Source organism: Myotis davidii, unplaced genomic scaffold (assembly GCF_000327345.1).
Source record: "Myotis davidii unplaced genomic scaffold, ASM32734v1 scaffold897, whole genome shotgun sequence".
In the NCBI taxonomy this organism is placed as follows: Eukaryota; Metazoa; Chordata; class Mammalia; order Chiroptera; family Vespertilionidae; genus Myotis; species Myotis davidii.
Window position 1 is genome coordinate 470,732 of NW_006289393.1, and position 9,892 is coordinate 480,623.

Below are 9,892 nucleotides of genomic sequence, written 5' to 3' on the forward strand. Positions count from 1 at the left end.
GACCCTTTCACAGGGGTCGCCTAAGACCATCCTGCATATCAGATATTTACATTACGATTCATAACAGTAGCAACATTACAGTTATGAAGTAGCAATGAAAATAATTTTATAGTTCGGTCACAACATGAGGAACTGTATTTAAAGGGCCAGAAGGTTGAGAACCACTGCTCTAGTGTCTAGGACAGGGGTCCTCAAACTACGGCCCGCTGAAAACATTTGTTTTTTTACTTCAAAATAAGATATGTGCAGTGTGCATAGGAATTTGTTCATAGTTTTTTTTTTTTTAACTATAGTCCAGCCTTCCAACGGTCTGAGGGACAGTGAACTGGCCCCCTGTTTAAAAAGTTTGAGGATCCCTGCTCTAGTCAGTCCACGCACTGGGCAGTCACAAATGGTAAGTTTTCATTATTTTTATGGCCAAGTAATATTCCATTCTATATATGTACCACTGCCTTTTTATCCACTCATCTACTGATGGACACTGAATTGTTTCTGTACCTTGGCTATTGTAAATCATTCTTGAGGGCTGTGGCCTCCGAGTGAGGCCAGATGTAGCGATGGGCAGCTGGGATCACTGATAAGAGCTTCCGGAATCAGGACTAACGCATCCAGGTATCTGAGGATTCCTGTGGTTCACATGAACAATTCAAGATCGCTTCGTTGAAAAGCACATGAGCTCTCTAAGACATGGCAGTGGAGGCAGAGGCAATGGACGGAAGCCCAGTGCTTGGCACAAAGCAGATGCTTGATGAACACAAATTCCGTTCAGCTCACTGCAATGCCTTGCTCTTGGCACAAGTTTTTAGTTCAACTCAACAAATTGGCTAATTAGTCAATGCAGTCCCAAGGTTCACAGCATGCCCCATCCCTCCCCCACTCCCTAATTCAGAGATTTGCCAAACCTAAGTTTTTCTCTCCAGAAGGATGCATCTCAAAACGGGAAGTGAAATGGATGAGCCTTGAAAATGTTATATTCAGTGAAAATCAGTCATGAAGACCACATACTGTCTGATTCCATTTACCTGAAACACCCAGAACAGGCAAATCCACAGAGACAGACAGTATACTGCTAACAGGCACAGGGGTTCATTTTGAAATGAAAAATATTCTGACATTAGAAATATATCTGCAATTCAATTATATTCACAACTTTAAGTATATTTTAAACCACTGAATTATTCACACTAAAAGGATTATCCTATATAATAAAAGGCTAATATACAAACAGACCAAACGGCGGAACGACCGGTTGCTATGATGCACACTGACCACCAGAGGGCAGGTGCTCAATGCAGGAACTGCCCCTGTGGTCAGTGTGCCTCAGCCAGAAGTGGGGAGCGGGCCCAATCCAGTAAGCAGACAAGCCCCAAGGGGTCCCAGACTGCGAGAGGGCACAGGCCAGGCTGAGGGACCCTCCTCCCCCCCGTCAGTGCATGAATGTCATGCACTGGGCCTCTAGTATCTCAATAAAATTATTAAAAATGCAAAAAGAAAAATATACAGAATGTCATTATAATGATCGAAAAACTCCTGGGGAGAGGGGAGGGTTTGAATTTCAGTCCCATTGGCTGTGCGGTCTTGAGCCAATTGCTGAACCTCTCTGCCTCTCAGATTCACCAACCATCAAGTGAGGATACTGTCTCACTGTGAACCTTCTAAGACAGCTATGAGGATCCTACTATAAGGAACCGAAGGCTGAATTCGAGGACTCCTTCAGTGTGAGAGACGGGAAGTGGTGTGCAGAGTGACTCAGGGGAGGCTGTGGGCCAGCCTTCTGAGGCAGGTGATTGGTGGCTGGAGCAGGTCCTGGTGAGGATTAATTCCTTCAGAGGGTTATTTCTCACTGTCTCTCTGTATCTCACAGGAAAACAGATGGCCTGCCTCTGCATTATCTAGGGGAGGGGGGGTTGGGGAAGCTGGGCCCTTGGGGATGTTAAGTAACCTCTTCCAAGTTACCAAGCATGGGACTGAGTGCTTTCTTCCCTAATGAAGCGCAATACCCTTTCCATCTGACAACTAAAAGCAGGGCTGGGTGCTGAAGCCTTCTGCACCATGTGCTAATAAAACTTTGCCAGGTTTGCTAGAGCCTAAGTCAGTCAATCATTCCAGAAGTATGAAAGGGGAAAAAGGGAGAGGCAGGGAGGCAGAGGAACTCAATTGTAGATTCAGATCTTTTGGTGCCAGGAATATATAAGGGAAGCAGGTTTCCTTTACAAAGTTCAAAGGAAACAGTGTCAGTTTTGTTTTCATCCTTCCTTTCACTTTTCTCTCGGGAGAAAACCCCCGCTTTGAAGCCTCTCTGTTTAAACTCATTAGGAAAACCATCAATGAGGGAAGCTTTCATGAAGTTTTGGTGGGAGGAATTTGTGTTAGGGGAGATCCGGATTGGATCAATCTTCAAAGGGTTCATCTCTGGAGATGCCAGGTCATCTCTGGTGGCTTGTTCAGCTGGAAAGTTAACATAAACAAATGCTCCGCTTACTGGAGAGCCCAAGCAACTAGAGACATTTGACGTTCACCCTGCAAATGCTGCCTCAGACGCCAGCGATGCCCTCTGCATGAAAGATGGATGCTTTTCCAAAACGAAGGGAGCAACTCATTGGAAAATGCCTTGCCCCGGAGAGGGAGGTGTTGTGTCCCACCAGAAAGGAGGAAGTGATATTGACATTCACTGAACAGAAGCCTTCCCTGTGTGATCCATAACTTCATTGAAGTCGACACAGAAACCTTTCTAGCAGGGCTGATGTTAATATACGAAGATATATTTCCTGACATCTGAATCTTCTTCAAAGTTTTTTAACCTGTTGAAGTCATCTTGGTAAAGTTAAAATATGGCAAAAAAAATTATCCTTGTTTTTTCACTTTATTCTTAGAGCATAGTCCATACCAGTGGTGGCGAACCTTTTGAGCTCGGCGTGTCAGCATTTTGAAAAACCCTAACTTAACTCTGGTGTCGTGTCACATGTATACATTTTTTGATATTTGCAACCATAGTAAAACAAAGACTTATATTTTTGATATTTATTTTTATATATTTAAATGCCATTTAACAAAGAAAAATCAACCAAAAAAATGAGTTCGCGTGTCACCTCTGACACACGCATGTCATAGGTTCGCCATCACTGGTCTATACCCTTCTGACTGACTCAAAATGGTTTGGAGGGGAAGAGCATGAAGAATGGAAGTGGGATGTCTAACGGGGAGACGAGGAGAGCACTGAGAGAAGGAGGGATACGGGGCAGACGGGGCCCTGTAAGACGAACAGAGATCAAGGTGATCCTAACAAAATGGTTCTGGAAAAGGCAGCTGTTAGAAAGCACCTTCCTGCTATAGCACAACAGGGACCAGGAATTAACATCCTGAACATCTGTAAAGAAGGGGGACTTCACATTCTCAGTTTTCTTACAGGAATTATATGTGTGTGCAGATATTTACAGATGGTCAGTCCCCAACTTGTGCTGGTTCAACTTATGATTATTCTGCTTTTGATAGTGTGAGAGCAATATGCATTCTGTAGAAACCGAGTAGGTAAGCTATGATGTTTGGTAGCTGAGGTGCATGAAATGCATTTCCAACTTAAGAATATTTTTAACTTATAATGGGTTTATCAGAACTAACCCCATCGTAAATTGAAAAGCATCTGTACAGGCAAAAATGTAACAATATACATACAATCATAGGTATGATGTGTGCGCATGGGTGCAGGTGCACACCTAGAAAAGAATGCAGGTGTCAAGGGTCTGCGATATAATACTGATTAGCAGAACTGGCCCACCCCAATGACAAGCTACAGCCTAATACTTACATTTTGGTGAAATTAAGCAGAGCATAGACTTAAGAAAACATAGGCCATGGTTATCTTTCCATGAGTGGGTGACTGATTCTTTTAGAGTCCTCACTTGCCATCTTTTATTTAGTTTATGAGAAAATAAGGCATCAAATTAACCAATCCAAGGCATGGAGCACTCCCTACCAAACTGAATGAGCAACTAAGTAATCCAAAAGGAAAATCGCCATTGCTTATACAGCCATAATGCAGATGCAACATGGCATATAAATCAGTAACTCTTGTATTGCAAAACAGACAAATAGATTAATGTATGTTGCAGAGGATGGGTGAAGAGATCGATTAGGTTACTGATTCAGACCATGAACTTTCTCTCAATATACTGCATTTAACTTTTAAATAAGGTTTTGGAGAACCTGTAACATTTTGCTCACTGACAGAGCTATATTTTACTAAGGGCAGAAATTGGCTAGTCTATAAAAATTAAATTATGCCCCCTTCACTGTATCTAGTCAAGAGGAAAAACTCTAATTACAAGATTGCACTGTCAAACAAATGCAAATTCACATTCTTTACACCCTGGTTGTAACAATTCAAATGGGTGGGGAGCTCCTATTCTGAAATGAAAATCAATATGTGAAATACTTTTCAGAGTGCAGTAAAAAGCAAGAGCAAAAGAAATGTCACTCTCAAGGGTGATGGTAAGTAGTTGCTAACTAATTACAGAGAACTAGTGAGAGCAAGGCATTCCTTATGCAAACATTTAAATATCAATTAGTAAGGACCATGGAAGAGGCAGAATCAAAGGTTCCTTCCCCACAGCTGGGCATTATTGCTCCGGAAATGGCCAAGGGGATAAAGAGTGGTGGAAAATAAATCCCAGCACCTAATAGGAACGGCACCCTGGGGAATAGGTAAAGGTTAATTTTAAATGTATTTCCCAACTGAAAACTAAATGTACCTGCCTCACAACTCAAATAGCTGAGTTTGCAGACTTAATCCAGAAAGGACTAACTGAATGCCTGGGCATATTGCATTGCTGGTATTTTTTGGAAAGAGTATGTCTTTCATTACTGTTTAATGTCAAACTTGCTTGGTTCATTAAAATCTCATAGTCCATTTAAAACTCTGCTTTTTCTGTAGTACATACGAAAAATGCCAGTCCACATGACACTCAAGCTAAAAATCCTTTGCTGGGTCCTCCTATTCTTTCAATATCCACTTTGTGGCCTGTCCACTCAGCTTGTTCGCTATGCCTGTTCAGGTGAATCGGGCAGACATGAGAGCTGTCTGAGTCTTCAGCACTTTGCTTCCTTGAACTTTGCAGGCAAACCTGGCAGCATATTTTACTATATAAGGTGCGGGCTGAGGAAGCAGGTGCCTTTTCCTAACTGTTGGCTGGGGGACTTGGATCGGACACCTAACTTTTCTGGCCCTTGCTTTCCTCCCCTGTAACACTAAAGTATACTCCGGATCAGCAGTGCACAACTTAGGGCACCTGAGGGTCACTTGGGGAGTTTATGGAAGACCCATGGCCAGCTATACCACAGACTTAGGGAACTGGCTTCTTGTGGGGGACGGGGGAGGGCCCAGGCATGTGGATTTGAATAAAAGTCCCAGAAGATTCCTCCGTGCACCCTTTACTGTGAGTCAGGGGGCCCTTTCAGCTCTAACACACAAAGATTCTCAGCACAATATATGTTACTGATCAAGCAAACAAACATTGACTCCTAATAGTATCATTTGATTCCTAATAGTATCACTTATAGCAGGCATTATCTTCTCCAGATTGGACAAGTTGGCCCTGCAGTAGAATTGATTGCTGGTGGCCTCAAGAAGCAAGGGCTTCCAAAGAGGACTGACCACCAGACTGCATGAAATACTCTAAGTAGAGCGCGGAGCCTGAAGGTAGAGCTGGAAGCCCTGAGCACACCCAGAAGACAGCCCTCCATGATTGTACTACACTGCGGTCACTTAAAAATCAGCAATGGTTGGCTCTCCATCGCTACCAACAAGAGGAGAATTAATAGTCACTTAATTGATTGGCCTCTCACAATTACCTGGCGATGAAAATGGAAGTGCTTTGAATTACCAGCCCCCCCGAACATCGTTCTTCAGATTCAGGAACATGTATTTGTCTGCTTTCTATTGAATTCAGGCTCTGAAACGCCCTGTTTCCACGTGCACACGACTCCCATCCTTCCCCTCATAACTGGTTTTTCCTTCATGCCCATCAACTGTTTGTTTCTCAGCCTTCACAAATGAAACTACCTTACCACTTCCATCTCTGTCCCCCCTGGGCCTAGGACATATGGCCAGAGGAACCTAGTTTGGAGAGAAGGTGTTCATCTTGACCAAACTAATAGCAACTTCAGGCCAGGCACTTGCCACTGTCTGAGCTGCAGTTGTCTGTGGATAAGTGGGTGTTACAATGCCTGCTGGGCCTTTTTTACAGTGTGGCTCGGAGAAGAGAATGAAGTCGATGACACACAGCACACTGAAATGATGTGTGGTATTCATCTTAGGCATACTTTTAGAGAGGAAATTTCTCTTCAAAAAAGGACACCACTTCTGGCATAGCTCTCTCCTTATCTCCACCAGACCCCAGGTTTATAAAACAGGATACCCAGGTAAGCAGCCGCCTCGAGGAGTCTGAAGTTCCTAATGTGTCCACAGTACAGCGCCCCTTTTGCTGGCTCTAACCTACTGCCCGGAAGAAAGCTACACATATTCTAAAGTGACAGAGTGTTCAGAGGGAGCCCGGTTCACATCACAGCAGCCCCTTTGGCAGAAGGGCAGTAACTTTTGCTCAGGTGCAGTGCTCGGGAACGAAACATGTAGAGAAGCAGCAGCTTGTCGAAATCATCTTTTTCAATCTCGAATAAAGGATCATCACTAAGTTTTGTTCTCTTTTACTTTTTCAATAGCCAGAATCCCGCATGACAAAGCCATGCATCCTGCTTATCTGGGGACAGGTTATTCTTGTGAGCAATTACACTTCAGATTTCCCAGAAGAGGGATTTTGGCAGCAAGAATCCAGACCTAGACCAGTAAGGACCTATAGAGAACAGCCTTTAACACCACACAGCCACCAAATCATAGCACAGTGAGGAGCCATCTGCTCTCCAAATAACTGCAGTTAGCAACAAGGCATTTCCAGGCCCTTCTCCAAGAAGACATTACTTTTCCAAGGCGCTGGCTTAAGAACTACAGCCCTTGCTTTAACTTGCCAATTGGTTAAGGAGGTCATTTAACTGATCATTGCCAGAGGAAGGGGATGTGTGGGGGGAATAGGAGAAGGTAAAGGGGGTATAAATGATGATGGAAGGAAATCTGACTTGGGGTGGTAAACACACAATGCAATACAGAGATGATGTATTGTAGAACTGTATACCTGAAACCTGTATAATTTTTTAAAGTCCTCCACCCTAATCAGAAATGGAGTTTCTCCCACTGGACTGGGATGTCTCCCAGAGCAGTGGCTTGAACTCTCATAAGACTGGGGTCCCCCACAATAGGCACTATGGAAATCTGTATAATTTTGTTAACCAATGTCACCCCTATAAATTCATTTTTTTTAAAAAGGAGGTCATTTGATGGTTCATTCCCTTCTTCAGGCTCTGTGGGCAGTGCAGTTCAGCAAACCAAAGAGGAGCAGGGCTCTGAAAGGTATCTGGGAAATGTTGGACTCTGTTTAACTCTTAACTTTCTGTAGCCTCCGGCATGGCTGACTACCAGAAACGGGGAAGACACCCCAGAGATAAAGGTCAGGCTCCAAGAAGGAGCCTAGTGAATGCACAGAGTGTGCTAACTGCCTGATCATATCTGTTAACTGAGGAATCCATTGTCCTTCCTGGGGTCTACATGACTACCCACCCCATAGGTTTACTATTAACCACCTAGAGACCCTGTTCTGCGTGGACTCGTCCAGGCCGGCCACCACTGGAGGAGTGGCTTTTCCGGGTATGTAAGTTATTAAAGCTCTTAGGAATTTGAATAAGGCTACATGTCAGTTTTTCGGAGTCAATCCTGAATTGAGACTTTGGGGGCTCTCCCCCCAACAGATGCTATTTCCCATTTTCTCAATATTCTTAAAATGGCAGATTTTGTCTATGAGTTTGACCTTGGAAGTGAAGCTAGAGTTCCACCCGTCTCCCCAAAGTTCCAATTGCACTTTTAGGGGCTTTGATTTCTGATAAGAATGCTGGGAGGAGCTGGGGAGTCCACCTCAGTGAGAAGACTGGTCAGCTGGAGTGAACAAGGAGGTTTCCTCTCCCCAGACCCCCTTCTTCCCTCACATAGCGCCCAGGCCCTCTCATCCACCAGCCAGTCGGCCAGCCAGCCACTAAGCCCGTGGGGCTGGGAACCGCATTCCTTCGAAAGCTCTTGGCAATCTGTGCCTGGAATGTGATGGGCTAGTTCTAAAATTGAATGAAGACCCTGCAGTGTTTCTCGGAGAAATACGGGTGGCTCTGTGACATAACACATTTTTCAAGCTCTGACCTCTGGGAACTTCAACTAGCTTCATATTTCAGGCTGACACCGCGCACAGGGCACCGTCTAGTTGTCCAAGCAGAGCTGGTTATCCATATATTCTCCAGCCTCCTGATCAGCTGTTAGCAGAGGGAGTGAGCGAGCGGAGTAAATAAAAAGAGGAGAGCCACTCATTAAATGCACTTTCCTGCCCGAGTCCCTGGAGGAGAAGCCCTGGTAATTAAGCCTAATGAGATTAAAGTAACTTGGAACTCTTCATTTTCCCAGCACTGTGAACGTAAATCTGTGATAACCAGCTTGTAGGCATGAATCAGAGTCAGTCCCCTTTCCTGTAATTTAGTGGCTCCCTCAGCCACAGCGGCCCAGGCTGGGAGAGGGAGAGCTGCGGGCTCTTACCCGCACTTTGCTCCATCACTTCTTTCTGACACATGTCCTGGACGTTCACCGTGCAGTTCACGATGAACTCCGGGGAGGAGCAGTCGTTGTTCAGCTGGAACTCTTCACACTGGTAGCACTGGATCTGCAGCGCAAAGCCTGCGGGACAGACGCAGGGGGTTCAGATCCAGCCCCTGCAAAAACCCCCCGGGGAACCAGGACCCTCCCCTGCCCATCCCGCTGCCCGGGTGCTCCCCGCAGCAGGGTTTCCGAGTAAAGCCGACGTGGCCGAAGCCGGCAGGGGGCGGCAGGGCGTCCAGGGTCCTGAAGGATGAAGCGGAGGTCTGCTCGCTACACCTGCCCCAGCTCCGCACAAACAGCCGGAACAGCAGCACACCTGGCCTTCCCACGCGCAAGTTGCGAGGAGGGGCGTGCACCCGCGCGCCCGCACAGCCCCAGAGACCAGCGTCAGCTCCAGGCTACGCTGAAGGATTTGCCTAATTGTTAATTGGTTACAAAATGACTTAATCACTACTTTGTGACTGCATTCGCAGACGCATTTTTAGTTTTACTAATTTTTGAAGTCAGCTTTCCTGTGGCTTGGAGACTCCCAGGAAACCTCCCGGGAACCCGGAAGGAAGTGCCGGACACCGGGTGCCCTGGACCCCAAGTCCCGGCCTTCCTCCGGGACGGTTCCCGCAGCGGCACCGGGAGGGGCCTGTGTGCGCGCGGGCGGGCACCCCTGGGCGCTAAACGACGCCCTTTCTTCCCAGCTATGAGGGCTCCCACTGGGCGAGGGTGCCCGGCCGGGGTCCCAGCTCTGCAGAGCGCAATCGGAAGACGGTCGCGCACTGGAAAGAAGGAGCGAGACGTTTTGGCATCTCTCACCGCTCCAGCCTGGCTGCTCCGCTGGGACTAGGAGCTTTCGGTCTAGACCTAACTCCCTCGCTTCCACGCAGTTGAGCTGGTTCCCAAGCTCTCCCGTCCCGGTCCCAGAACGGTCGCAGCAACACCATCACCCCCCGGGCACGCCCCGCCACAGACTGCCCCGCGCGCCCTTCACCTGTCGGCGGCGCCACTCCCACGGGCTGCTAGAGACGCCTGACAACTTGGCGAGGCCGGGGCGATCCGTCTCTCTCCCGCGCGGAGGCCCCAGCACAGCTCGGACCCTCCCTGCTACCCGCAGCTTCTTCAGACAGTGCAGTCCGAGCACCGAGCACCGAGCGTCTGCAGCTC

The 9,892-nt window shown here is 46.8% G+C and overlaps 1 protein-coding gene across 2 annotated transcripts in view; it reads right to left on the reverse strand.

The window, feature by feature from the left end:
• Positions 1 to 9,829, reverse strand: part of LYPD1 (LY6/PLAUR domain containing 1) — a 36,186-nt gene extending 26,357 nt beyond the window's left edge. Inside the window, exons 1-2 of one of the 2 annotated variants that reach the window (XM_015562511.1) lie at positions 9,720 to 9,829; positions 8,678 to 8,815 (exon numbers count right to left, since the gene is read on the reverse strand). In XM_015562511.1, coding sequence (XP_015417997.1) covers positions 8,678 to 8,711 — 34 coding nt within the window. In that variant the 5' untranslated portion in view covers positions 8,712 to 8,815; positions 9,720 to 9,829. Of the gene's footprint in view, positions 1 to 8,290; positions 8,331 to 8,677; positions 8,816 to 9,719 lie in introns of those variants that run through there. The other variant, XM_015562512.1, reaches the window with a different exon arrangement.
• Positions 9,830 to 9,892: the final 63 nt, after the last annotated feature.